The 27,632-nt window shown below is 43.0% G+C and overlaps 2 protein-coding genes across 2 annotated transcripts in view; one reads left to right on the top strand and one right to left on the bottom strand.

The window, feature by feature from the left end:
• The window catches only part of Ostf1 (osteoclast stimulating factor 1), a 50,918-nt gene extending 45,298 nt beyond the window's left edge, over positions 1-5,620 (bottom strand). The window contains exon 1 of the mRNA XM_051194066.1: positions 5,430-5,620. Coding sequence (XP_051050023.1) covers positions 5,430-5,463 — 34 coding nt within the window. The 5' untranslated portion in view covers positions 5,464-5,620. The remainder of the gene's footprint in view (positions 1-5,429) is intronic.
• Positions 5,621-5,779: 159 nt separating this feature from the next.
• On the top strand, positions 5,780-26,584 carry Nmrk1 (nicotinamide riboside kinase 1). The gene is made up of 9 exons (XM_051194067.1): positions 5,780-5,881; positions 10,746-10,809; positions 14,026-14,116; positions 14,364-14,412; positions 19,566-19,713; positions 19,807-19,878; positions 20,425-20,531; positions 23,399-23,482; positions 26,222-26,584. Exons 2-9 carry the CDS (start codon positions 10,781-10,783, stop codon positions 26,227-26,229), a joined length of 588 nt encoding a protein of 195 aa, XP_051050024.1. The 5' UTR covers positions 5,780-5,881; positions 10,746-10,780; the 3' UTR covers positions 26,230-26,584.
• Positions 26,585-27,632: the final 1,048 nt, after the last annotated feature.

Raw genomic sequence — 27,632 nt, forward strand, 5'->3', positions numbered from 1 at the left:
CCCAAGCTCTGTGTTCCATGCTCCCAACCCTGTGATCATCTGCAACAGTATCCAAGTCAAATGTATTGTTTCCCCACCCCAGCTTTGGCTGGGTCACAATTTTTGAGGATTAGGTGAACTGACACGATCAATTTGAAATGTCTCTGAAAATGGCAGTGCATCCCCCTGCTAATACACAAATCCCACTACAGGACGACATCCTGTGGATTTGCAAAACTAGACTATCTCTTGTAACACTGCTACAACAAAAGACTGGGAACAACTGAAATGTGCATTAGTAGGATTCCCTTAAATAAACATCAGCCAATATCATGCAGGAGTTTAAAAGGAACCCAGATTCTCTTTGTACCAATATGTACATTTTCCTCCAAACTCTAACATGGGCCGGGAAGATATCTCAGTGAGTTGAAGCACCTGCAGCCAAACCTAACAAGCTGCGTTGTTGGATCCACATGGTGAAAGAGAGAACAGATATTGGCAAGCTGCCCTCTGACCTCCACAGATGACTATGGTACACATGCACAAACATGAACGTCCTCCCCACAACATGTCCAAGTTAAAGCCTGAGCTTCAGCCCCAAGCCACACCATACACAGCTAGCTTTGAGGAATCAAGTAGCTTACTTATCCTGAGTAAAACAAGGACATAGGGGCCTATTTCCCAGTGAAGTCATAATGAACACACAAGCTGGAGGACATGGAGTGCTTGGTACCATGCCTGACACGTGGAGCCAGCTAAACTTTATTTTCCCCATCACTATCTCCATCATCCAGGGAATTTCCCAAGCTTTCCCTCGGACTTTACTCAGCCATTGGGTATAAACACATCACATTTATAGAAGAAAACAGTCCCGGTGTATATCTGAAAGCCTAGCGATCACTCTCACCAATGATTCATTATTTATGCAGGGATGGATTACACAATAGTTGAGACCATTTACAGGGGGACTCTTTTCCTCTCAAGTTATATTTAAAGAGCATATATACAACACCTTTTATGCTTTTGTGACGAATAACAAAGAAGCCAGAACACTGGCTAGTTTCTTTTAAGCTCCACAGATTTATTTTCACAGGACACATGAAATATTTATGTTGCTTTCCTCTCACCACCCAAATCAATAAGCCATTTGGAGAAGATGGCCAGGCTCAGACATCAGGTTTCCAACTACAGTGGGCCGTCATCAAATCTGTCCGAAATGAGATGGCCTCAAGTTTCAGTGCCTTCCTTATCCCAGGGCTCAGTAAATTTCTCAGTGTCTGTGAGAACTACATTCTGTTCTGTATAACTTCAAGCTAGGTGGAGCCGCTTTCCTTGCCTGGCTCCTGGGGTGGCTGAAAACCACATAAAAGTTCTCTGCACAAGCTGAGAGGCCTCAGGGCTCTGAAGGGCAGGTCAGTCCGAGGCACTGAAGACTGAGCCAGGAGGCCACATCTAATGAGTAGGGGGAGGGTTTCAATGACAAACCTTCAAGGGCCAAAAGTGACACCAGAGCAGATAAAATGCTGCGCAAGGCATAGATAAACTGTGATTGAAATGGTATTTCAAGCATAATACAGACAAAATAGAACAGAAACATATCCCAGCCCCACAGCAAGACATTTCAAACTGATACTCAGACACCGTTCTAAAGATAATTGCTTCCATTTTCCTTTTTTAAAAATGTTTATTTATTTATTTATTATGTGGACTGGGGTTTTGTCTGCATGTATGTCTGTGTGAGGATGCCATATTCCCTGGAATTGGAGTTACAGACAGATGTAAGCTGCCATGTGGGTACTGGGAATTGAACCTGGGACCTTTGGAAGAGCAGTCAGTACTCTTAACCTCTGAGCCATCTCTCCAGCCCACTATTTCCCTTTTGTAATAAAAACCTGAGAGTTTATTTATATAAACCATGTATTATCTCTAGGTGATAAAAGATGTTTCTTAAATTTTACTATATTTATTATCTGAATGTGCCAAACATTCTAAAATAGAAAACATATTATATTACTTATGGTTTGTTTAAGTAGGTGCTGCATAGCAAGGCTCTTCCTATTTAAGCCTTTTGAGTGCTAGGATTCCAGACATGCACCACCATACATTCAGTTTCTGCTGGTTTTTTTTTTTTTTTTTTTTTTTTTTTTACAAGATTAAACAAATAAATGGACATGATCAGCCATCTAGCTGTAGACTTCTCTTATTGCTCCCGGGAACCCCCAGTGCCCAGCACAAGGCCAATAATAGAAAGTACAGTAAGAACTGTCTAAACATAAGACCAGACAAGGTAGTGAGGCAGAGGCAGACTGAGCTCAGTGAGGTCCAGGCCAGCCTGGTCTACACAGTAAGTTCCAGATCAGCCAGGGGTAGATAGTGAGAACAGAGAAAGAAGCAAATAGAGAGAGAGAAAAAAAAAAAAAAACAGAAAAGGAAAAGGAAATGTCTAAAGACACTCTTGACATGGGCCAGAAAAAATAAAAAAGCATGCATGGTGAGATTCTGCTCCATCCTCTGGTAATTCAAATATGGCTGGACTCTCTGCTTGCAAGATCTCACCAGAACTTTCCTGGAAAGACTCCTTCCACTAACTGACACTTACTGGGTACAGGTTGTTTGGCCTGAAAGATGCATTAAACCCCCATTGTTGTTTAATGTCCCTTGCTTGCTATTTGTGATGGTTTACTGACTTAAATTGGGCTACGAAATCATATAGGAGACAAATTTCCAGATTTACCTATGGGGATTATCTAGATTAGGTCATCCTTTAAGAATACCTTGATTAGGTTAACTGAGTTGTGAAGACTCATTCTTGGCAAGGGCTGCACCATTCCCTGGGTTTGGATGCTCTATCTGGACAAAAATGGTCTGTGCAGGACCGTACATCCTTCCCTGCTTCTTGACTGCAGACACAATGTGGCCAGCTGCCTCACACTCCTCCCTCCAGAACTTTCTAGCTGTGAGCCAAAAGAAATCCTTAGTCTCTTAAACTGCAGCAGGAAAGATAAGTAAGACACAACTAGACTCTTTCAGTAAGTCCTCTGTCCCTCTGCTCTATCTGCAATGTTGCCCTGTACATTGGGAGTCATGTTGCCTTATTCCTCTGCTATTTCTTGTACAGATATCCAGTCCAACATATGGAGAGGATCCGTGCCTCAGATCTCAGCGCCATTAAAGTAACTGCTTCCCAGAACAAGCAAGTCATGTTAATTTCCTCAGCACTGGGGACCTTACCATTGGTCTTCCATTTGTCTTCCTGAAGCTGAGAATGACATGACAGCCCAGGTCAGTAACTTTACAGGAGCTGTATGACATATGTACCTATCAGCTTACTTTCCTTCTCATTTCTTTTTATTCTTCTTTCTCTACCCCAAGCCTTTTCCTTTCTCCTCCCCCAACTCTCTAACAATGTGAATTTTAAAAAATATTTTGGGATGGGGGTTGCCAACAAAGCAATAAATGAACATCTAAACCCTAAATATGTTCTCATGATAGCTGGCTTTCTTTGGAGATAGACCCTCACCCCTGCAACTTGCCTGGAAGTACCTGCTGTCACCAACGAGGGGTGTTCAGCGCTACTCTGGATAAGGCAGTATGGTTGAGGGCCAGAAACCTAAGATTCCTAGCCAGCTATAAAATAGTCAGGGCCCCTCACATGGGGGCAAAGCTCAGAGTCGGACTACCTGCCCTCCACTCCTCCACGCTCCATCCATTACCACCCCACTGCTGCCCTGAGATGAGTTAATTTTACGTGCCTTCCCTTTGATTTCCTCTTTGGGCAATGGAATAAAAAATGGTACTGACCTGATAAAAGTTGCTGAGAGAAGTGAATGAATTCAAACATGAATGAGTGACTAGACCAGGGTCTACCACACTGCACACGTGGGCCAGTATGATAATAAGGGTCTTGGTCTGCAAGCACAGTTTTAAGTCCTACTGACACTAATATTTCTCATTGTAAGTTACTAAGTCAACAAAATGATTTTCACGGCAATTTTACTTATTTACGTCTGGGCCTCACTTGTAAATCCCTGTGAAGTCAGAGTTCTCTCTAAATAGTAAAAATGCTTGCCATGTGTTTTCTGGCTTACTAAAGGACAAAGCAGAGACGAAGACAACAAAACTAGCTTCCAGTGCATATCTCCACTTAGTAATAGGATGAGTCCTAAACCACACCCAAAGGTGCGTGAACATACACTTTCACAACCACATACAGGAAGGCAGGTTCCTGCTAGCACTCACAGATGCAAAACGGCCTTCACTTTTAATGTGTCTGTCTGGATGAAAAAACCTCACGACCTGATTCTAGGGACATTCTTCAAAATCGAGCCCTTCGGGTAGCTATCAAAGAACTCCACATAGCTGTACACTTGAGGTCCTGACTTACATCTGAGTTTACAAAACTGCCACCTCATACATCCGCATCTAAACTGCAAATTGCAAACTTCTCAGGTTTCACATCGAAGGCAGCAAACCAGTACCGCCCTGACTCTGTTCAGGCCAAAGCCAGTCTGAGCCACTTCCTTCACCCTCGGCCCTGAAAAATTGAAGTCGTCAGAAAATGCCTGTTTCACAAATGTGTGTGCATTTTTTTTTCAAATTCGGCAGCTTGATACTGCCACAAAGGAATAAAACTGAATAATTATTAAATTTGGAGTGACTGACACTTAGAAGAAAAAAAAAAAAAGAACTCTAGAGGAAAAAAAAAATACTGAAGCAGCATAAGTTGCCATAAAGGATGATGTAAATGGCTCGTTTCAAGTTTCAGCCTTTGCAATACCAAGACTGCAGGCTGGAAGAAAAGGGTTGGGAATTCGTCAGTATTATTCTCCCACTTTCTACGATCCTGCCTGGTAATTACCAATCCAGTGAAAGTTCCTACGAGTTTATTAAGCCGAACTGAAATATAGCAGTCCCTTTAAATGCTCTCGTTTCTCCACACCACAGAAAACATTCTAAGAACAACTTTTAAAAAGTGAACCAGGAAGAGTGGTCAAGAAAACTGCTTTGAGGAACTTCGTGCTCTCTCCAGTTTAGTTCTCCAGAGTCACCCTAAGCAAAGCACTAGAACGCACTGCAGAGCGACAGAGCCTAAAGCGAACAGTCGAGAGGGTCGGGGGCCAGACTGTCCCGCTGGTAGCGCGCGTGCAGCTCTCCGAAGCGACCCAGAGAACCCGGGTCCCCGGCTCGCTCTCCTCCGGGCCCCGCAGGCAGCGGGCGCAAACCCCACCCAGCCGCAGCGCACTTCCCGTTCGCCCGCCGGTCAAGAACTCCAACTTGACAGCGACACGCCGAGCTATGAGGAAGTGGCCGCGACCTAGGTGCTGCCACCACCATTCCCGCTGGACCGTCCTGGCGAGCAGAGCTGAGGGAGCCCGAGGGCACTGCTCGGGAACTCCAGCCCTGCGCCCCGCAGCCTGGAGATCCGCACGCGCGGCGCGCGGAGTTCTTACCTGGTTTGACCGGTTTGGGAGGTGGCTTGGACATGGCGCTAGGCGGAGCAGCTAGGTTCAGCCGCGGGAGCCCCACACGCGGACGGGAACAGGGCGCCAAGCCTGCGCTGGTCGCAGTCGCTCGGGACCCGCGCGCAGCCGATGCGGGACACTCGGACCAGCGAGCTCCGCAGACAGCTCTGCCTTCCTACCAGGAAGTGGCCGCGCCTCGCCGACCTCTGATTGGCTTCTGCGGGGAGCGGGCGGAGCCTCCGATGTCCAGCCTGCTCCCGAGCGCTAGGACCCCGCCCTCCCCGTGGGGGAGGAGCCCTATGGTGGCCACGCCCCCAGGCCTTCCTTGGTGGGGACCTTGAAAGCTGATAGAGGGCTGCACGGACGGAGGCGGTGGTTCCCTTGAGACCCTCGTGTGACCTGTTCTGCGGCCCTGCTGGGGAGGACTCGAACCCGCTTCGGTGAGTACTCACTGGCAGCTGCGTAGCCGCGCCGAGGCCTGGGCACCTTCCTGAGTCTCTTGCGCGGGACCTAGAATCTGATTGCGTCTAAGGAAACCGCTTTGGGACTCCCGCGCCTAAGAGGCGCTCTTGACTGGGAGGGCGCTAGCTCTAGATAGGTAATCATACATTTGCTGGTAGGGAACTCGGGTCTTGATTCCCACGGGACAGGACGCTCCTTTCAGCAGCATTTGGTTAACAAACTCCAACCCACCCACTTGCTACCTGGCTTTGTAAAAAGCCTTCTAAGAATTTTTTTTTTTTTTTTTTTTTTTTTTTTTTTTTTGGTGTTTAAATAGCTGAGACAAAAGCAAAAAGCACAGTGTTTTGTGGCTTGTGACACGCCAAAGTCAGGGGAAACTTAGATTTCCGAGTCCATAAAATTTTCTTAGAACACACCATGCTCGTTGTCTTATACATTGACTGTGACCGCTTTCTCATTACAACTTCAGTTGAATAGTTACCCACAATGCCAAAACTATATACTGCTGGTACTTTACAGAAGTTGCCCAAGTCTAACCGACAGTTTGTCTCATGATATTGTATTCATGCATTCATAAACTCACAATGTTATGCCTATTATATATTAGGGGAAATAAAAAATGGAAATACTGATTACGTAAGACTCTACAGGGTCAGCAAGATGGTTCAGCCGCCCTTGCTGCCAAACCCGAATACCAGAGTTCAATCTTCACAACCACATGACGCAAAGAGAACTGACACCCACAGGTGGACCTGTGACCTCAACATGTGTACTGTGTACTGTGATGAGCATGTACCTATCCACATACATGCATACAACATAAATACAAATGTAACAAAGCAATTTTTTTTTATAAAGGAACCTTCATAAAATGGAGGTCAAAGTGTCTACTGAATGAAGGTTGGTTTCTTTAAAAAGTCAGTGAAGCCTCAAGAGGCATAGGTTACTAGGAGCCATGTGCTGGCCATACTCCCAGGCCATGCTTACTAGGCGCTCCAGCTGTGGCAGATACCTGTTTGCCAAAAGGGATCAAAGTTTCAATTAATAGTAGGAGATTGTCCTGTTCGTGGGAGAGTGTCAGGTCACTGAGAAATAAAATACAGAAGACAGAAGACCTGGAAACATGTCTGGAACTCATGTGAAGAGCACACGTTTGCCCTTGTCATCTCTCAGATTTGTGGTGGGGCTGCTGATTCCTCACATGCCCCTGGGAATCATTCTGCATCTTAGAATTCTAAGTAAACCATGTTCAGAAGTGTAATATATGAAATATAAACATAAACCAACTATGAAGACAGTTCAACATTTCACTGAGAGCAAATCAAAAGTATTTTTTAAAAATCTGCAAAAGAGCCAGTCTTGGTGATGCATCCCAGGGAAGGTAGCCTAGCCACAGAGGCAGCCTTGACTATGTAGCAAGTTCCTGACCATCCAGCCTGCATAGTAAGATGCTGTCACAAGATGATATTAATAATAAATAAACTTGAAAAAAACATAAGGGACTCAGTAAGGCTTGCTCCTTGCTCAGTCTGTTCTTCGCTCCCTGGGCAAATGGTCTCAGCTGCTGAGGAAAAGAAACTGCATAAATACTGCACGAGATTCAAGGTGAGAGAGGGCACCCTGATTTTGTTACTCTGGAAAGATCAAAAGGTTCTTTCTCCAGAGGCCTCATAAGATTTCCAGTTTATCTTTGTTCTGGGTTGTACATACTCTGCAGCAAGGGCAGAGTTAGAGGCAGATACCTGTAATCCCACCACTTGCATGTAAGAGGCAAGAAGATCAATATAAGAACATCCATCTTCCACTACATAGGCACTCTAAGTTCAGGCTGAAGCACGTGAAAAGCTTCCAAAACAAACAAGAAACAAATGTGTGTATACATGTCTATATACACATCTGTATATATGTATATGTATATATATGTGTGTGTGTGTGTGTGTATATATATATATATATATATATATATATTTTTTTTTTTTTTTGAGAAGCCTGGCAACTCTTTTGGGGGGGAGAGGAGGATTTTGAGACAGGGTTTCTCTGTATAACAGTCCTGGCTGTTCTGGAACTAGATTTGTAGACCAGGCTGGCCACGAACTCACTGAGTACCACCTACCTCTGCCTTCCAAGTGCTAGGATTAAAGCTGCCCTGTGGATGCTGAGAATTGAACCTGGGTCCTCTGGAAGAACAGCCAATGCTCTTAACCACTGAGCCCTCTCTCCAGTCCCTCAAACCATATTTAGAGAGGCTCTAACTTATAATGAAATGGAAGTTGCTGGTGCCATGTCTGAACATGGAGTGGATTGCCTTGTGTATCCAACATATTTTGAAAAGGACAGTTTCAGGGATTTTTAGGCTCTCACTGGCCACTCAGCCTAGCCCCAGCCTTGTTTCTGCATGGCTCCGTTCTCCTCCCCTCCTGCATTATCACCTGTCTTTGCTGGTGAGATAGGCCCAGCATTTACCCAAACACTGCTTTGGATAGTCCCAGGCTGCTAACTAATGTAGACCTGGGTGTCTGGGTTTTAAACATCTGTTATTTCTTTAGTATGTATGTGGGCACATGAGGGCCATGCACATATGCAAAAGTCAGAGAACAACTCAGAAGAATCAGTTCTCTCCTTCCATGTGAGTTCTGGGGATCGAACTCCAATCCCCAAGCTAGTAGTGAATAACTCAGATTATCAGGCTTTGGGGTGGGGGTGCTGTTTGGATCTGAGAGAGAAAAGCACAGCCTTGTGTTTCCTTGTATTTGGCTGCAGGAATTTCCACCCCTCTTACCCAAAGGGTTTTACAAGTAGGTTCTTCCACTTCATTTCACATCTCTGAATTGTTAGATTCTCCACACAGGTAACCCCCTTAAGTCTTTCTAGTACCACAACCACAGTCATTACTTACATCCTATGTAATTGAGGCAGTATCCTGATGCATGTACAGAAATATGTCAGGCAGGAAGGGGACCAGTATTTTCCAGTAACTGTACATAGCAAATGCATGGCATGGCACACCAATAAGAATGACATGGGTTATCCACCAGAGCCTGACAAGCCAGCATACATGCAATATCCTTTTGTCCTCTTGGTAATGAAGCATTTCAGAGCCTCTGCCGATGATAGGAAGATGTTCACTTAGTTGATCTAATTTCCTTCCTGACCTTTCTAGAAATGGATTTATGTCATTCCAGGCTGGACCAGTTTATACTTCTGCAAAGCTTCAGAATTTATATTGTAGCAGTGAAAACTTTTCAGAGAGAGGTTGGAATGACAGACTGACTTCTGTTTGTCTCTGCCACTGGTGACAGTGCCTTCTTTTATTAGGCAAGCAGGAAGGGCATGGAGAGGTATCTTTGAGTTCTCTAGAGGAACAAAACTGATAGGAAAAAGAAACATGTAGGGGATTTATTAAGATGGCTTCCAGGCTATGGTCCAGCTAGTCAAAATGGCTATCTACCAGCAGAAGGTCCCAGAATCCAGTAGTCTGTTAATCCATGAGGCTAGATGTCTCAGTTTGTCTTTAGTATATGCCAGAATTCCAGAGAAATGGGCTCTAATATCAGTGAAGTAATGAACTTGCCAGCAAGCAGGTGAAAAGAGAATCCTTCCTCCTCCTTCTTCTTCTTATTTTTTTTTTTTTAAAGCAGGATTTTTCTGCATCGCTTTTGAAGCCTGTCCTGAAACTCGTTCTGTAGACCAGGCTGGCCTCAAACTCACAAAGATTCTCCGCCTCTGCCTCCAGAGTGCTGGAATTAAAGACATACGCCACCAATGCCCAATGAGCACCCTTCTTTCTTCAATGTCCTTTATATAGGCTGCCTGCCAAAGCCATATCTTCCCACTCAGATCTGGATTAAAAGTGGGTCTTTCCAGAAAACTGACACTAGAGAAATATCCAGAGACCTACAAGGATGACCCCAACCAACAATCTGAGCAGTATTGAAGAGGCTACCTTAAATGCCCTTCCCTGATACTGAGATTGATAACTACCTTATATGCCATCCTAGAGCCCTCATCTAGCAGATGATGGAATCAGAAGCAAACACCCACAGCTAAAGATTGAACCGAACTCCTAGAATCCAGTTGCAGAGAAGGAAGATTGATGAGCAAAGGGGCAAGACCAGGCTACAGAAACCCACAGAGAGACAGCTGACCTGAACAAGAGGAAGCTCATGAACCCCCAGACTGATAGCTGGGAAACCAGCATAGGACTGACCCAAACCCCTTGAATGTGAGTCTCAGTTAGAAGGCCTGGGCAGTCTAAGGGATCTCTGACAGTGGAACCAGGATGTATCCCTGGTGCACTAAAGGACTTCAGGAGCACATTCCCCATGGAGGGATACTCCCTTAACCCTGAGACAGGAGGGAGGGCCTAGGCCCTACCCAAAAATGACTTTGACAGATTTTGATGATCCCTCCTGGAAGGCCTCACCCTCCCTGGGGATGGGAGGGAATGGGTTGGGGGGGGGGCAGTGAGAGGGAGAGGGAACTGAGATCGATTTGTAAAATAAGAAATAATAATAATAATAAATGGGTCTTCCTACTTAAAGTGACTTAAGTAAGAAAAAAATCCCTCACAGGTGTGCCTAACTGCTTGGATTTTTGTTCATTCTAGATATAGTCAAGTTGACAACTATGAATAGTTACCACAAGGTAACCCAGGGAAATAGATCACACAAGCATGCCAGTTAACAGGCCCTAAGAAAACACCAGCTATTGGCAACAGGAAGCCAGTCACTGGGGAATAAGAGGTTGAGGCCACTGATCCCCTCTTAGCTGTTACTGCTTTTCAGGACTAACTGTGGACAACCAAACGATAGTAATTTTATTTTATGTATATTTCTATATTAGAAAATATTAAGAAGACGTGATTTCCAAGGCCAATTATGAAAACCTTTGTCATTGGAATTGGCGGGTGAGTAGTTCCTCCGTAAACAGCAGGCAAGGCACTGCAGATGTTCAGATGGTGCTTCATGTGAACGTGGTGGAGAAAGCTGTGGGGAGTCCCAAGTCCCAGGAGAGTGCTGTTGCTTGACCATCAGTGGGAGGGGCCAGGGTTTCCCTGGGAAGGAAGAGGAGGGGCCCTCAATATTAACAACATTTCCATTTGTTTACTGGAGATGAGGTCTAACTGGTCACTCCTTTGGTTGAGGGTGATTATTATTTCCCATGTGGCTGCTCTGGCATGGTCTAAGAAAAAAAAATAACACTCCCTTTTTTATGCCCAGCTTTTAATCTGGGAGTGCAAGAGGCTTCCTTTCCTCCAGTCTTCCTCCTCCTTTAGGGTAACCAGGGGTACTATTTGGCTAGGCTAGTTTGTGTTGCCCTAGTGTTAATATTAACCATGAATCCCTCTGTCTCAAGTATTCTAACTTGTGTGGTCATCTGACCTGTGGCACCAAAGGCCGATGTGCAAATGAGACATCGAAAGCAACTGGAAAGATATTATTTGTCTCGCTACCGGATTATGTCTGTCATTCTATAAGATCAATTGAGATACTACAAATGTAATTTGAGGGAGGTAAGCTGTTGTGTTGTTTTAGTACATCCAAGCAGGAACCAATTAGGAATCGGGTGGTACTGGGTGTAGTTGGGTAGCAGAGCATTTGCCTGCGTGTGTGAGGTCCTAGGTTCTAACCCTAGCATCAGACAAAGGAGAAAACAACAACAAAACAAATTAAGAGTGAATTGGACACCAGAATGTGCCTTATTGTGGCTCCTGTCTGCCCGGAGCCAAAGCTGCGTTACTACTCTAACCTCCCCTGCATTTCACACTCTCCCATAGTAGGCCATCATGCCCTAATTATAATCTTCTAATTTTCCTGTACTGTACGCTTCTAGCAGTTTAATCCTGGGGTGAGCCATGACAAGAAAGTGTTCTCATCTTGTTTGATTAACTGCAAACACTGTTTTCAGCATCTGCCTGTACTTCTGCACCCTCCTGTTACATGAGGAACTATGTATTTATTTGTAAACCAGGAAAGGAATGGCATCAGGCATCCACTGGAGCTCTTCCCTGGGATCTGGAGAGCTTGGTAAAGGAGGTTCTGAGCTTGCTGAAGGGGAAGGAGCAGGCTCTGAGGCGTCACCAGACCCACTGGAATGGTCACATTCCATTTGTGGATTACAGGCTCTGTGCTCAATGATGAAACTCTCTTTCCCAGCTGGTCCATGCCCTGCAGGATGCTTCACTGTGGCTGCAGCTGAATCAGTGGGAAGGGGTCTGTTTATTGCTGATTTAATACACCATCTTAAAGAGAACGTATAAGAAATGACACATTTTCTGGCCAGATTTCTCAGATCATAGTAGATTCCTCCTTTTAAACAAAAGCTTGGTATCTTTAGTATGGGCTTGCAGTATGGTTTATAGACATTTGTTTAAAGAAAGAGAAAGGAAGGAAGGAAAGGTCATATCAGTGTTCTCAGTATGTAGCGTAACAGCTCCATACTTTACCTACCTGTGTATTGTAAGGTAAAATGGACAGTAGTATTAATATCTTCCACTTTGCAGGTATAAGGCATTTACTTGATAAGGCATTTACATATTTACAATTACATTACATGATAATGATTACATGATTTATAAGCATTTTGTTTAGGTTTTGTTGTGGTGGTTGTTGTTTGGTGGGATGAGTCTTTTTGGTGGTTTGAAGTTGTTTTTGTTTTAAATGTAGACCAGGTCTCACTATGTAGCTCTTGCTGGCCTGGAACTCACTTTGTAGACCAGGGTGGGCTTGAACTCACAAGAGATCCACCTGCCTCTGGCTCTGAGTATCAGAATCACACCACCATGCCCAGCCTCACAACAAGTACTTTTGATAAATGTATTTCTCTCTTTTAGATTATAAACAGGGTCCGGTTGATCTCACCCAGAATTAATCATGGGTTCTAGCCAACAGGTGTATAGTCAGGAGATTTGTGCTATGAACATTTGGGGTGGGGTGAAATCTTGGCCTCTTTTGAGGGTGAATTTAAATGCACAAAATGAAATAAAGAAATACAAAGAAAAAAACCTGTATTAACATACAGGTATAAAATATTTGTAAACAAATCTGTGTAATAAGTAGCATCTGTAAGCTTGAAACAATAGTGAGCAAGACACCTGCTCTTCAACATCTCAGAGTGGAAGGGGGTGCAGTTCTTGTAGATGCCCAAGTCACTGGCATCATCACTACTGTAATTTACTACTTATAATAAAAGGAGCTGCTAAGTTTCTGTTAGCATTTATAAAAATGGGGTAATCTCTTTCCTTTCAAATTCACAATGACCCTGAATTCTTTCATGGATCCTTTGGATGTGACTGAGATCTGAGCTAATCACTTCTTTGCAAAAAAAATAATAAAATAAGCAGGCATGTGACTGATACCTGTAATCCCAACACTCAGGAGATTAGGGCAAAAGGTTCACTGTAAATTCCAGGGCAGCCTGGGCTACCCAGTAAGGGGGTCAGTATGGATTGCAGAGTGACACCCTATTTCAAAAGAGAAACCCAAAACGCAAAGAAAGATTGGCTAGAGAAATGCGCCTCACATGCAGGGTAGAAAGAAATAGGATACACTAGTTAGTTGGGTGCCTGTGCCTTTGAATGTCAAGGTTCAGCCAGAGGGAACAAGTAACTGACTTGATAGGAGATATAACCCTAGACCTTCACATGGGCCCCAGCTACAGAGAGAGGGGAAAGAGGCAGGCCACAGGAAAGAGGTGGGCCCATGGGTGGGCAGGTTTCTAATAAGCCACGCCTCCTTTTTCCTGTGTGGTTGAAACAATCACAGTGACAAAGAGCAAGCAGTTCTATAAACTTGCAGCAAGGTGTGCCAAGGATATCCTCTGGAGTGTGTATCGAACATGAGCTGTTTAGATAGTCAAAGTGTTGTTTTGCTTCCTGCACAGTGTCTGCGTTTTGAAGTTTTAGTATCACTTGCCTCTCTCCATCCTTCACTTGACTCTTACTATTAGGACAACTTTATCTTTCAAACCTATGATTTTGCCTGTAAAACAAAACATAATCTGTAAAATGAGAATTTTTATCTCAACCAGTAAATATTGTTTTAAATATCCTTTAGAAAAGTATTGTTGAAGAATGTTCCATGTTCCCCTATGTCTTCTTGAATCTGTTTTTTTCTTGGCTCAGCGTGACAAATGGTGGGAAGACAACTCTGGCTAAGAATTTGCAGAAACACCTTCCCAATTGCAGCATAATATCTCAAGATGACTTCTTTAAGGTATGTATGATGCTTCTTGGGTAAATTATCTAACACAAAAGGATTTAATAACAAAGTTAATTAAATTACATCCCAAAGCTTTGGCTGAGGATAAACTTGGTGCAATAGTGTTACCTGCCCACTAGGTGGCACCATCTGTCAGTGACCGTCTTTGTTCAGCATTATTATCTTAAGCATTTACTAAAAGCTTATCTTTTTAATTGAATATTGCTTCATTTCTGCCCTCCACTCTGTTTTGTCTTTCCAGCCAGAGTCTGAGATAGACATAGATGAAAATGGATTTTTGCAGTATGATGGTGAGTAGAGTCCCTTGTAAAATATTATGAGTGTATATTCATTTTCTTTTCCAAATAAACAACATCTCTCTCCATTAACATAGCACTAAGTGTTTAAATAGGGAGGACAAAAAGGATCCCTGGGTTGATGCATTTGTCACACAAGCCTGAAGACCTGAGTTTGATTCCCTTGTAAATTAGTCCTCTGGTGCTGTGGCATGCAGCCCTCCCCCAACACGGCTCACACACACACACACACACACACACACACACACGCACAAGCACACACACAAAGAGTTTGTTTTGAATGTTTAAATATCGCTATACTTTGAGTCTACCTTTGTAGGTTTCTTGGGGATTTTTGTTTTTGTTTTTCAAGACAGGGTTTCTCTGTATTGCTTTGGGGCCTGTCCTTGAACTAGCTCTGTAGACCAGGCTGGCCTTGAACTCACAGAGATCTGCCTGCCTCTGCCTCCCAAGTGCTGGGACTAAAGGCAGGCACCGCCAACACCCAGCAGTTTTTTGGGGTGTTTTTGTTTGTTTGTTTGTTTTTGTTTTTTATCTCTATTCACCTATTTAAGTAAATAGAAACCTTTCCAAAGATTTATATTTTAAACCCAAAATTTGGATGGTAGATTTTTTTCCCCCAGAGGCTAGGACAGGGTAGGTTTGCCATCCTTCTGTCTACCCCTGGCTCTGGCAAATGTGACTAGCTATGTTTACTACTTTGAGCCTCACCCACCAGAATATTTCATCTACATCACATTCAGCTTTCATGAGTTGAGCTTCCCCTTCCTGGTAACAAAGCACCAGGAAGCCTATTTGTTTGTTTTGACACTTAGAAAATCTTAGAATGTGACTTGTATTCATTTAATTCTCTTGACCAAGGCTGACAATGTTTGGAAGCCAAAGAATCAAAGTCAGCCAGAAAGCATTTCTGTTCCTGCAGAGACTAGTATAATAGAGTTTGTGTTCTTACTCTCTTTTCTAATTAACAGGCTATCCTTCATGGGTATATAGAGACCTAGGGGCTCTCCTAAAATGTCTTGTTCTTTATCTTCGTCTTTGAGGGTCAGAGGATTCAGTGTTGTGTAGCAGTTCTTACAGACACACTGTAACTTTCAGACCAAGTTCTTTCTTTGCTATTCTCTGTCAAGTTTCAATCTTGATACATTGTTTCTTCTCTCCCTTTCTTCCCAAACTTAGAAAACATTTGGTAAGGAGAAAATGAAAAAAATAATTTGAGCAGTGACAAGCATTATTGTTCCCTTTCACTGGGGTGTTCTCATAAACTAGCTAATAAGAAGGTAGTATTTCAATAGGAAAAATGCTAGAAAAATGTGAATAAACCTTCCAAAAAGCAGAGGTCATCGAATAATTGCAATCACCTTTCCTCCAGTTCTGAAGTAGGCAGAGAATTGTAATAGAGGAATAATGACCCAATGGCATGCACGCAGCAAAGCAATCACCCTTGTGCACATTACAGGGAATTACAAACTAACACAAATATGTCACGCAAATGCCTTGAAATGTTCCCACCATAAGTTCATATATCCTATACCTAAGAGTCTATCTTTAGGGAAAAGAGCCAACTTTCCAAGTTAATGTCGCAATGTAAAGTGAGTCCACGTAGACTCAACATTTGTAACCACTAAAATGGCAGTTTATAAAAGCGAGTTAACAAATCTATAACACACTGAATGGCTTAAGCCACAGTAGGGTTCTGCCCACATGGTTCTGGAAGCTGGGGTCTGTGATGAAGATGTAGTCAGGGTTGGTTGCTGTTGAAGGTTACGAGAGACGGTCTATTCTGTGCCACACGCTGGCCTTTGCTACATTGCCACCATCTTTCCTTTCAGTTCACAGGACATCTCCCTGTGTGCGTATGTATCTTAATTTCCACCTTTTATAGTGACATCAGTCACATTACAGAAGGTTATTGCGGTAAATAAGGATCAGGATAAACAAATAGGCCGAATAGATGTTTATTCAGGGAGAAATAACTTACAACCTAGACAGATGAACACCAGGAAATTCAACCCGATTCTCTCCTGTCCGAGTCACGCCAGAAAAAGAGAGCCTTTCCTGGCCCCCTCCGACCTCCTTCCACAGGTCACTTCCGCCCATGGCTCCACCCCCCAATGGGCGTGGTCAGTGCTACAGAAGGACTATCTCACTACAGAAGGTGCCTGCCCTGCTGCTTAACTAATTATGTAAGGTGACCTCATTAATATACTTCCAAATAGGATCATAATCCAACCTACTGGGCATGAGACCTCAATATGTGAAGTTTCAAGGGGGCACACTTCTTAGCTCTTAGAACTAGACGGAAAAAAAAAAAAAACAAAAAACAAAACAAAACCAAAAAAAAACTCACTAACTGAATAATATTTAACCAACTTGAACAAGTGGGTGTATAGAATGGGTACCCAACATAGAAGTGAATAAGGGCATAGAGGAGCTCTGGTAATTGCAAACTGTATTTCAATTCTATAAATTGAGGATGAGTAGGAAAGGAGAGTACTTTTAAGTTACTTAAAATTATTTTTCTTATGGACAGTTTCAAACATACAAAAGCAGACAGAAAACTATAATAAATGGTCATGAGTTTATTACCAGCTTTATAGATAATGAGCCCCTTGGCAGTTATATTTCATCTCTACTCTCACCCATTTTTTCCATTTGCATTTTTTTTTTGTTTGTTTTTGTTTTGAAGCAAATCCTAAGTACCATCAGATTTCGTGTGAAGCAAGACACATGGATTCCATGAACTAAGTAAGATAGATTAGTGGCAGGCTACACCCCAAGGCCTTCCCGTACCACCAGCAATGTGGAGTGACTTGGCCTCTGCACCACCCACAGGAGATTTAGCAGATCCAAATAATGAACCAAACTTCCAAAGTGTGGACAGCAGAGTCAAAATGAGACAGGGCAGGCTGGCCCTCCATCTTGCTCACCCAGGCCGTGTCATATCAGCTACTGTCATCAGAAGACAGTGGAACACTGAGCTTCCGCCCTCATGCAGTAGCCATGATGCCTGTTTCCCTCTGTGACCCTCTCCCACCCAGCCGGTATCATAAGGGTACTGAATACAGATGCACCTCTGAACCCGGGTACACTTCAGAGTGACTGCAAAACAAGACAAGGAGATTAAATAGTACCCTCAGTACACAGTAGCCCTGCAGGTCATCAGGGTACCCCCGAAAGGCACATGTCAGTCAAAGAGGCAGGGCAGCCTCAACTTGAATTAGAGAAATAATGGCCAATGAACTTCAGTTCCGGGCTGACAACTGTCAAAATTGTCTGACAAACATTTTAAAGTGGCTTTGTAACAAAAAGGTCTGCAGGCAACTGCAGACAGGATTGAAACAGGAGAAACGTTTACTGCCCCAAGAAAGAAATAGAAATGTGAAAAAGGAGACAGGAAGAAATTTGGTAACTGAAAAAGAAAAGTGCAATAACCCCATATCTTACAGCTGTTTGTCTGGGTAGGCTCACTGGAAAAATAAACATGAGAGAAAAAGATCCGAAACTCCAAGAAATTACTCTAGCAAACGCCCTAACATCTCTAACTGTGGAGTTTCAGAAAGAGAAACAAGGACTCGGAGACATAATAGTTAAGACTTCACATTACCCCTGTTTGAAGAATCTGAGTGACCCCACTCCCTCAGAATTTAAACAAAACGGATGAAGAAGTAATTACAAATAGCAAACATGGGAAACATCCTACAGATGCTGGTGCTTTGCCTGCTTTTGTGTGTGTGCACACGTGTGCTTACCCAAATTATGGCTATTCTTAGGAGATTTATTTGGAAACTTTGATGCAACTGGCAGTTTCCTGGAAAAAGTGGCACTTAGCCAAACCAGCAGCAGAACCATAAGAAAATCTCAATAGTCTTATCTCTATTAACTTCATTCGCCCACACTTTAAAACTTCACAGTAGAAACACTTGTGAGGGTATGTGGTGCGGTCAGTGGTCCAGGCGTGAGGCTGAGGATTTTCGTGTCTGACAAGTTGCCAGGCTGGTCTGAAGACCATGTGTAAGGAATACCTGTTCTGCTTCTCCACAGTCACATTTGTTAGCTCTAGACGTTGCACAGTTCAGGGTTTAAAATGGCATTTGTATCCTCTAACTTTGCCAAGATTTCATGTAGAACTAGAGAGATGTAGGCTCGGTGGTTAGCCACTGACTGCCCTTCTAGCGATGGGTTCAGTTCCCAGCGCCCACATGACAGCTTAAAACTGTAGGCAACTTCAGTCTATGGGGGATCTGATGTCCTCTTCAGGCATCTGTGAGCACTGTGTACATGTGCACAGACGTACAAGCAGGCAAAACACCCATAAAGAGTTTTTTGTTCATTAGAGATCCTTTGCTGTTAATGGTGGCTACTTTACAAATAGATTATGATATGTTATTTATCTTTCAAATGTATCTATAGTTTGTCTTCCATAAATTAGAATTACAGGCAGCTGTGAGCCACCATGTGACTGCTGGGAATTGACCATGCGTTTCCTCTTGAAGAACATTGGGTGCTCTTAACCACCAAGCCATGGCTCCAGCACTAATTTAATTTTTAATTTTAAAGATTTTGCAGTGAATGTAATAGTTCAGTAGTTAAGTGCTTACCTAGAACACACACACAGAATCCTTGATTTAGTCTCCAGTACCTTAACTTTTCTTTTTTTAATTTTTCAGTATCAGGAAGGAGCTGATAGGATAGTCAGCCATGAATATATGATAGTCAAAGCTGAGAGACAGGTTGCCACCAAGCCTCACAACCTGAGTTCTATACCTAAGATCCCCGTGGTAGGACTGAATCCCTCAATTTGTCCTCTGACCCCCCCCCACCACACACACACACACACACATACACAATAAGTACATCAATATAAAAAAAAAGTACAGCTAGAAATAGTAGCATACGGTTAATTATATTTTACATTTGTGCATCTTTGTTTTTCCATAATTAAAATGTCTCAGACATACCACTCAAATATGTCTCCATTAGTGTTTTAATTGGGTGTTTAAAGTATCTATTATTAGGCACCCTGAAAGATAAGTGAAATGCTGTTATGTCATACATTTACAGAGCCCTGGAGAGACTTATCACAAAAAGCCGACCACCTAAAAAAGTTTGCTATATTAGTTTCATGTGTCTTGTGTTTGTTTCAGTTCTTGAAGCGCTTAACATGGAAAAAATGATGTCAGCCATTTCATGTTGGATGGAAAACCCAGGGCACTCTGCAGGACCAGCAGCCTTGGAAAGTGCTCAGAGGGTTCCCATTTTAATTATCGAAGGCTTCCTCCTCTTTAATTATAAGTAAGCCTTCCCACTCTAATACCAAGCTGAGGGAATGTGGGGGTGGGAGAGAGGGAGAGAGAGCCTTGTGAACTGAGTGTGTTGTTATCTTAGGCCACTGGACACCATATGGAACCGAAGTTACTTCCTGACTGTTCCATATGAAGAATGTAAGAGGAGGCGGAGGTACGCTTCAAAACCACCTTTGTGCCTTGGTACCCAAAAGATGAAATACAGAGAAAACAAGAAAAGTCGCATTATTGAACAAGCCTTAACTCGGAAATCAAACATTTTTGCAGAAGTGCTCATCACCTGGGGTGGTTATACAGTAACTTCTCTAAGAGGAAAGGCTGGTGTCACCCTGTCAGGTCCCTTCCTCCTCGCCCTCCATTCACATGCTCTGCTGTCACTGCAGAGACCCCCAGCTAGATAAGAGAGGAAGCCAGCCTGTCCATATTTCACTCCTTATTTCTTCTTGAACTTGATCCATAATTCTTTTATAAAACATGGGGGGCTGAGAAAAGATAATTATGAGCATTAGTGAGTTACAGGCTTACTGTTTAAATTAGAGAACCAAATCCATTTTGCTACCTTTCTCGGTACAACTGAGCTTAAGAAAAAATTCCTCTTTAGAGTTAACATGAGTGATTTTCACATTGTCTTGACCATGATTCATTTACTTTGTCAATCATAATTTTGTATTAACATCAAGTTTCCTGCATGTTTTTCCAGTACAAGGGTATATGAGCCTCCTGACCCTCCAGGGTACTTTGATGGCCACGTGTGGCCCATGTACCTAAAGCACAGACAAGAAATGAGTACCATCACCTGGGAGATTGGTAAGTACCTCCCCGGTTTCTGGTAAGGACTTTTCCTTCTCACCTATGTCAAAGCACAGAAAGGACTACTTGGAAAACATTTTCCTCGAGTTCTTAAAGAGATGCTCAGGTTCTTGCTGGTTTCTTTTTCTCCTGGTAGTTCTTGTCAAACTTGCCAGATTCCACATGGTCATTCATTGAACCACCCTTGCCTGATTGTTGCCTGTGGTGGTGGTGGGGGGGGAGGGGTGAAGGAGCCAGACCCAGTCTACTCTCACCCAGCTGAGGTTATACCAAGAAACCCCATTCAAAGTGTGTGCCTTACAAACAGGTCTTTTCTCCGGGAAAGCATGGATATTAAGTACCAGGGAGTCTGCCTATCTCAAGGTCCCCGAGAAAGCTATCTGTCACTAAACTTACTAGTTTAGCTGGCCTAGGGGCAGGGGAAGTTAAGTTAGGGGGAATGACTGTCATCCTGACCACAGGAAAAAACAGAGAAAAGACCTAGGGACAGGAAGGCATGAGCAATAACTAAAAGAGACCATTGTGTTTTTAGAAGAGAAAAGCAAGGGAAGGATGTGCTGCTGCTGCTATGGGCAAGGGCCAGGCCCTTTGATGCTAATAGGATGTCCTAGGAGAACTAGGAAACTCTACAGACAGGCTCTAAACACAGCCATGGTTGGTACATATTCTTTTCAGTAAGATCTCTCCTGATCTGAAGGGTAGATTTAGAGGTTGCATATTGAATACAAGTACTCAGTAGAACTGGGGCATAAAAGTGTCAAAGGAACTAGCAGGTGATATCTTGGGGGGGGGACATGAAGGAGTTGTAGATATGTAAGGAAGGACTGCACATGTGTTTTGCAGGAAATAAGATTGAGGTACCTGAGAGACAATGTACCAGTCTGGAGGCAATATGAATACTTGGGCCTTGAGCTAAGAGACTGGAGTCTATATACTGTGCTCATGGGGAGACAGTGGCATAAGTCTGTTGAACAAGACAGAGGAATCAGACTGGCATACTTTTCAGAGCAAAGGAAACTCATTCCTATTGGATAGAGCCTGTTGGCCCTCCACGGAAGGCCTCAGATCTGTGCAGAAAAGGCACAGAATCCATCTCAGAGCTGTTGTTGGGTTGCACTGAACCAGCAGCTACTGTGCTGTATAGGAGATACATCTTCTTATATCTTTCGCTCACTACTTCTAAAGTCCAAGTCTAATAACTTTGTCCTTGTTCTTTGGCCTAGTTAATGTCAGATGTGTAATCCACACAGCCTAGAGTCATCTGAGGGAGTCTCAACTGAGGAATTGCCTAGATTAGATCAGCCTGTAGCCATCTCTGTGACAGATTGGCTTGACTGCTGATCGATGTGAGAGAGGAGCTATTCATTGTGAGCAATGCCACCATAGGCATTTGGGCCTGGGCTGTGTGGGAAAGCTAGCTGAGCGAGCCAGAGAGCAGGCCAGCAAGCAGCATCCTCCATGGTTCGCGTGACAGGCTCTCACTTTGAGTCTGTGCCCTGACTTCCCTCAGTGAACTGTGATCTGGAAGTGTCAGCCAAATAAACCCTTTCTTCCCCAAGGAAGTGATTAGAGTGTTTATCACAGCACCAAAAAAGTAAAAGTAAAAGTTAAGACACCCTATTTAAATGCAGCCAGCCCATGGTTTCCGGCTTCTTGGGATAAACCCTATAAAGACACCAAGGCACACCCTTTCTCCAAAACTTCATCTCCTGTGCTGTTCCTTCTCTGCCGCCAGCCACCCACCCTTTCCAGCAGGCAGCTTCTGTTCAGATTTCCTCATCCTTGCTGTGGTACGACTCAAGGGTCCTTTTCTCTTTAACTCAGGTAACTTCTTTTTCTCCAAAAGTGTTTGTGGCAGCTCTATTGAAAATGTGTAACTTCAGGTCTCAGTAGTGTACCATAGAGTCCAGACTGACCCATGGTTTAAAGGCTTCACAGAGGATCCCAGTTGGGCATGCATTGTGAATTGCTCCTCTTTGATGCAGGCACCACTGCAGTCTCCTCATGTGTATTGTTCAGTCAGGCACCAAGAACAAACCAGAGAAATTACACAGGCCCAGATAGTGAGCCAGTGAGTTTATTGGGAGTACTTAAGGAGCTTGGTGACTCAAAGACATTGCATCACCAAAAAAGCCCATGTCACCATGGAAACACCTCCTCAAAACAGAATCCCCAGAGCTGCCTGTACCACATTCTGGCTGCTGATGTAACCTTTGGATGGAGCCTTGTGAATCTAACTAACTCTCAGGAGCTCAATGGACCAGTTAGTTCATTTATTTTGGAGTGTGATGAGCCTCCTTCCTCTCTCTAGGAGGCAATGTCTCAATGCAGAAGAAATAGGTACACAGTGAATGCCATATGCATAATTCTTAGCTTCTTTCTCTCTCTTTGCATTCCTTCCCTCCTTTCTTCCTTCTTTAGGTCATAGTTCTGGGTTCTTTAGTGAAAGCTATTGGTGTTTTAAAGAAATGCCAAAGTATCCTTTAACATTTCTGTAAGCGGACTTTTCTTTCCTGCCTGCCAGTTCCCAAATACAGAGACTTAATATTAAGCATAAATGCTCAGCCAATAGCTCAGGCTTATTACTAACTAGCTCTTCCAGCTTAAGTTAACCCATTTCTATTAATCTATGTGCTGCTCATGACTTTTACCTCACTGTTGAACTTCCTATGTTGCTTCTTCTGTGTCTGCCTGACCACTCCTCAGACTCCACCCTTCCTCTTCCCAGCACCCTATCTGCCCCCAAAACTCCTGCCTAGCTACTGGCCAATCAGCTTTTTATTAGCAACAAGAGCAACACATTTTCACAATGTACAGAAGGATTATTCCTCAGCATATTTGAACTGCTCTTTCTCACTTCTCAGTTTATCTGGATGGAACAAGATCTGAAGAGGACCTCCTTTCTCAAGTGTATGAAGATGTCAAGCAAGAGTTAGAGAAGCAAATTGGTAAACTGTTCTATCAAATCGGATGGTGGAGGAAAAAGAAGCTTGAGAACAGTTCATTGCTTTCCAATGTCAGTGTGCACAAACACTGTTCATTCATCCTTTGCTTGAGAAGCTCAGAGTCAGGGATACAGTGCCTGTCTGGATCTTGATCATTCTGTTTGTCAGATAACTTTAGGTTTGGAAATAGTTATCTCTGTTGCATCTCTTAATGGTTTTGTGTTGTTTAATTTAAATTCATAGCAGGAGGCTAACAAAATGGACTGGAAATGATTTTAATATTTCTGGAGCTCCCCTTTTTGCTTTATGCTCTTAAATATTTTTCATGAAGTTTCTAGGTTATTTGGGTTGGGAGGGTTGGGTTTTTTTTGTTTTGTTTTGTTTTGAGACAGGGTTTCTTTGTGTAGCCTTGGTTGCCCTGGAACTAGCTCTGTAGACCAGGCTGGGGTGTTTGTTTTCAAATACAACTTTCCTGAAAGGTGTAGAAGACTACATAAATCTGGCACCAGTGAAAAGAAAATCCAGAGGTGGCATAGCTTTAGGCTCAGCTGGAGTAAGGGGCTAGAATAGCGTTCTCAGAGCTCTGCCATAATTCTGTTTAAGTTTATTTTTAAATCAGGCTCACTCTACCCTCAAACATGATAATCTGCTGTCAGTGTCCAATGTGAAATGATAGCTTAACATTTCCAAGCTTGCCATCAGTGGATACATGCAGAGATAGATGTTCCCATGTTATCTTTACTACTTCCTATTATTTATTTTAGGCAGGTTTGTTTTTGTGGTACTAGGGATTAAACCCAGACCTATATGTGTATGCTGAGCATCACTGGTTATATATGCAGACTTCATACATATACTGAGCATCATTAGGTTATGTACCCAGACTTCATACATGTGCTGATCATCATTGATTATGTTCCCAGACTTTATGCATGTGCTGAGCATCATTGGTTATATACCCAGACTTCATACATGTGTTGAGCATCACTAGGTTATATATCTGGACTTCATGCATGTGCTGAGCATCATTGATTATATACCCAGACTTCGTACATGTGCTGATCATCACTGGTTATATACCTGGAATTCAACAACTTTTATAAGTGATTTTTCAACGTAACTCAGCTAAAATGATCCAGGGAAGGTTTTTGCAATGATATTTCTTGGGTCCCACCTGAGATCTAATTTTTAAAAAATTTCCATAGAGAAAGTAAAAAGGAACACAAAGAAGGAAATTGGAATACCATTCTGGAAAAACAAAACTCTAGATCTAGTGGCTAGATTTGAATTATAAGAATTAAAATAGGAGCTGGAGAAATGGCTCGGCATTAAGAACACTTGCTACACTTGCAGAGGACTGGAGTTCAGTACCCAACACCCACATTGGGCAGCTCTCAGCTGCCTGCAACTCTAGCTCCGAGAGATCTGACTCTTCTGACCTCTGCTAACACCCACGTGCATGTATACTTCTCTCCTTCCTTCCTTCCCTCCCTCCCTTCCCTCTTCTCCCCTCCCCATAACACACATACACAAATAATCATTAAAAAATTCTTTTAATAAAGATCTCACTATGTAGCTCCAACTGGCCTGGAACTAGCTGTGTAGAACAGGCCTCCCTTGAACTCACAAAGATCCACCAGCTTCTTCCTTCCAGAGTGCTGGATTAAAGGCATATGCCACCACACCTGACCTAATAAAAACAACTCTTAAAAACAAAATAAAATGATTCCTATGCAGAATTGATAGTACATGCCTATATCAGGTAGATAAGGAAGGTGAGTCATGAGTTCAAAGATAGCTTGAGCTATAGAGTGACAGCCTATCTCAAAACAAGGGAAAAGATTCTTGTGGTTAACACAGATCAAATGTCATGGTCAGCTGGCTCAAGAAAAAGCAGCATTAGCCTCAACATCGGGGAAGAATGTAGCAGGGTTTGGAGTGAGAAATCCCCGGTGTGGCCCGCATGTCAAACACTTGGTAAGAATTAAGTTTAACCTCTCTTTGCACTTCTTCCCTGACTAGCCATACAAGCCATCTGGGCCTCCTATTGATCCTGACTATTCCTGGTTGTAAGGTCAGCCCTTTACATAGGCAGGAAGCCCTTTGAGGAAATTTTAGGACCATGTTGAATTTTCTTCAGATAAATAGAACTAATAATCCTTACCAAGTCTGCCACTACCCTGCCACCCCACTCTGAAACTGTCCTGACACCCACCCCTGCTATCTCACCCTGACACACACCTTGCCACCTGTAGGCCTCCCATAATTCAGCCCAGCCCACCAGCACAAGTAGATGAAGAGCAATGGGGTGATGCGAGTTGCTCAGATTTACAAATGAAAACCCAGAGCCAGAACTACTTATCCGAGAAAGACAAGATACAATCTGGCCCAGCCAGAGGGCTCAGAATGTTTTAGTGCCCAGATACTAACATGTCTTCCCAGTAATGCTTTGGGAGGCGGGGTAGTGATGCATATGTCCTGTCTGAGGCTTAACACTAAATAGTCATTTGTTCTCAGTAATGAGTCTTCATCTACTGTTGAGGTGTCTAATTTCCAAAGACAGGCTTAAAATTTGATGCAAGGATTAAAACAATGGTATTTGTATTCAGTGTGGTTCTTTGTGGAGAAAGCAGAACTTTTGCTTCAAAAGTCCTTGTAATCTTAACAGTCTTAGGTATTAGATGTGAAGACCTAATCAAATAAGACTTGGGGTACTCATATTTTTTTCTCTTTATTCCTAAGGTGTGTGAGTAACAGCACAAAAATGGAATGCAGCAAGTCCTCCTGAGATGGATTAAGAAACTTAAGGACAGCAAAACCCTGTCTTGGGAGAAAAAAGGAAAAGAAAGAAACATGGAGGGATGCGCTGAAGAACATTAACCAGGATGCAGTGTGCCCTGCAGGACAGTGACAGCCCTTCTATGTCTTTGTTCATTTTATCACATTTTATCATTTTTCACAATATGGAGAGTATTGATTGTATGCCCATGCTATTGGACAGGAATCTCTCATGGATACAAGATGGTTTGCTCTCACTCTGCAGAAGGCACAGCACATTCATGCACCTCTATAAGAATGGAGGTGAGATTTTCCTAGGACCTAGAGTGAAAAAAAGATGAGTATTGTGTTGTGTGTGTTTCTACATTTGTGTGTGTAGTTGTTATGCATATTTGTGTTGTATACACACACTCAAACACTATACATGTTTTTTTCTAGTTTTCATTGTTTTTGTACTGATTACAATATTTAATTTGATAAATGCTGTCTGCAATCACATAACAATGCTCCCCACTTGCAATCAGCAACATTACCCAAAATAAGGGTCTCACTTTGACTGGGTCAGCAGCCCCTGCTGCATCTGGAGACTCTGTGGTTTGTAGTAGTGGGTTTTCATCCATTTGTCCAATACCAGTGTGTCTCTGTGATGAGGTTATTTTTATCCATAGAAGGATTTGGTGTGTGTCACTTGGTTTTCTGGAACCAACAGTCTGAATTATAAAGTCCAATCATATGTAAAACCAGGCCCTTTCTTTGGAAGGCATGGGCAGTGGACGGGAATTGTGTAATTTCTTAATGCCTCTTTCAATGCTGGGGTTAAAATTATGTATACGTGTAGAACAGTCCTAATTTAAATATGAAATTTGTTTGTTAATAATAAAGGAGATTGTCCATAATCTTCTCAATTCACACACACACACACACACACACACACACACACACACACACACACATATTTGTGTGTAGTTACAGTGATAGTTATATTACTCATCTCGTCAGTTGTTATGATTTCTTTATCCTAACATCTATTGATAACTACTGAGTGGTTTTGGTTGTACACAATACAAAAAATACAAAACATAAACAAAACCTAGGCTCAAATTAGCAGCTACATACATATTTTTGGCCAAGCTGTTTAAAGTCCTGATTTTAATTACCCTTGATTAAAGGGTGGGTTTCAGAATCCCCCCTGTGGCCTCCAAGGTCCTCTCTGATCTAGCTTCCTTGCCCTCAGTTTCTGTCAGAACTGGGCCATATGGTCACTTCTCTCTGCCTGGGGGCTGGGAGAGAATGCCAGAATGATAAGTTCATGCCAGTCTTGACTCATTGGTTACCTTGGAACATTGCCACAGGACAAAGCAAGGATATTTCAGCA

Source organism: Phodopus roborovskii, unplaced genomic scaffold, assembly GCF_943737965.1.
Source record: "Phodopus roborovskii unplaced genomic scaffold, PHOROB, whole genome shotgun sequence".
Lineage (NCBI taxonomy): Eukaryota > Metazoa > Chordata > Mammalia > Rodentia > Cricetidae > Phodopus > Phodopus roborovskii.

Excerpts from the sequence above, each read along its gene's own strand:
- Nmrk1 (XM_051194067.1), top strand. The coding sequence starts at position 10,781 with ATGAAAACCTTTGTCATTGGAATTGGCGG. Across the intron at positions 14,117-14,363 it reads CTCAAGATGACTTCTTTAAG|CCAGAGTCTGAGATAGACAT; the intron begins GTATGTATGATG and ends TTGTCTTTCCAG. Across the intron at positions 19,879-20,424 it reads GAATGTAAGAGGAGGCGGAG|TACAAGGGTATATGAGCCTC; the intron begins GTACGCTTCAAA and ends ATGTTTTTCCAG.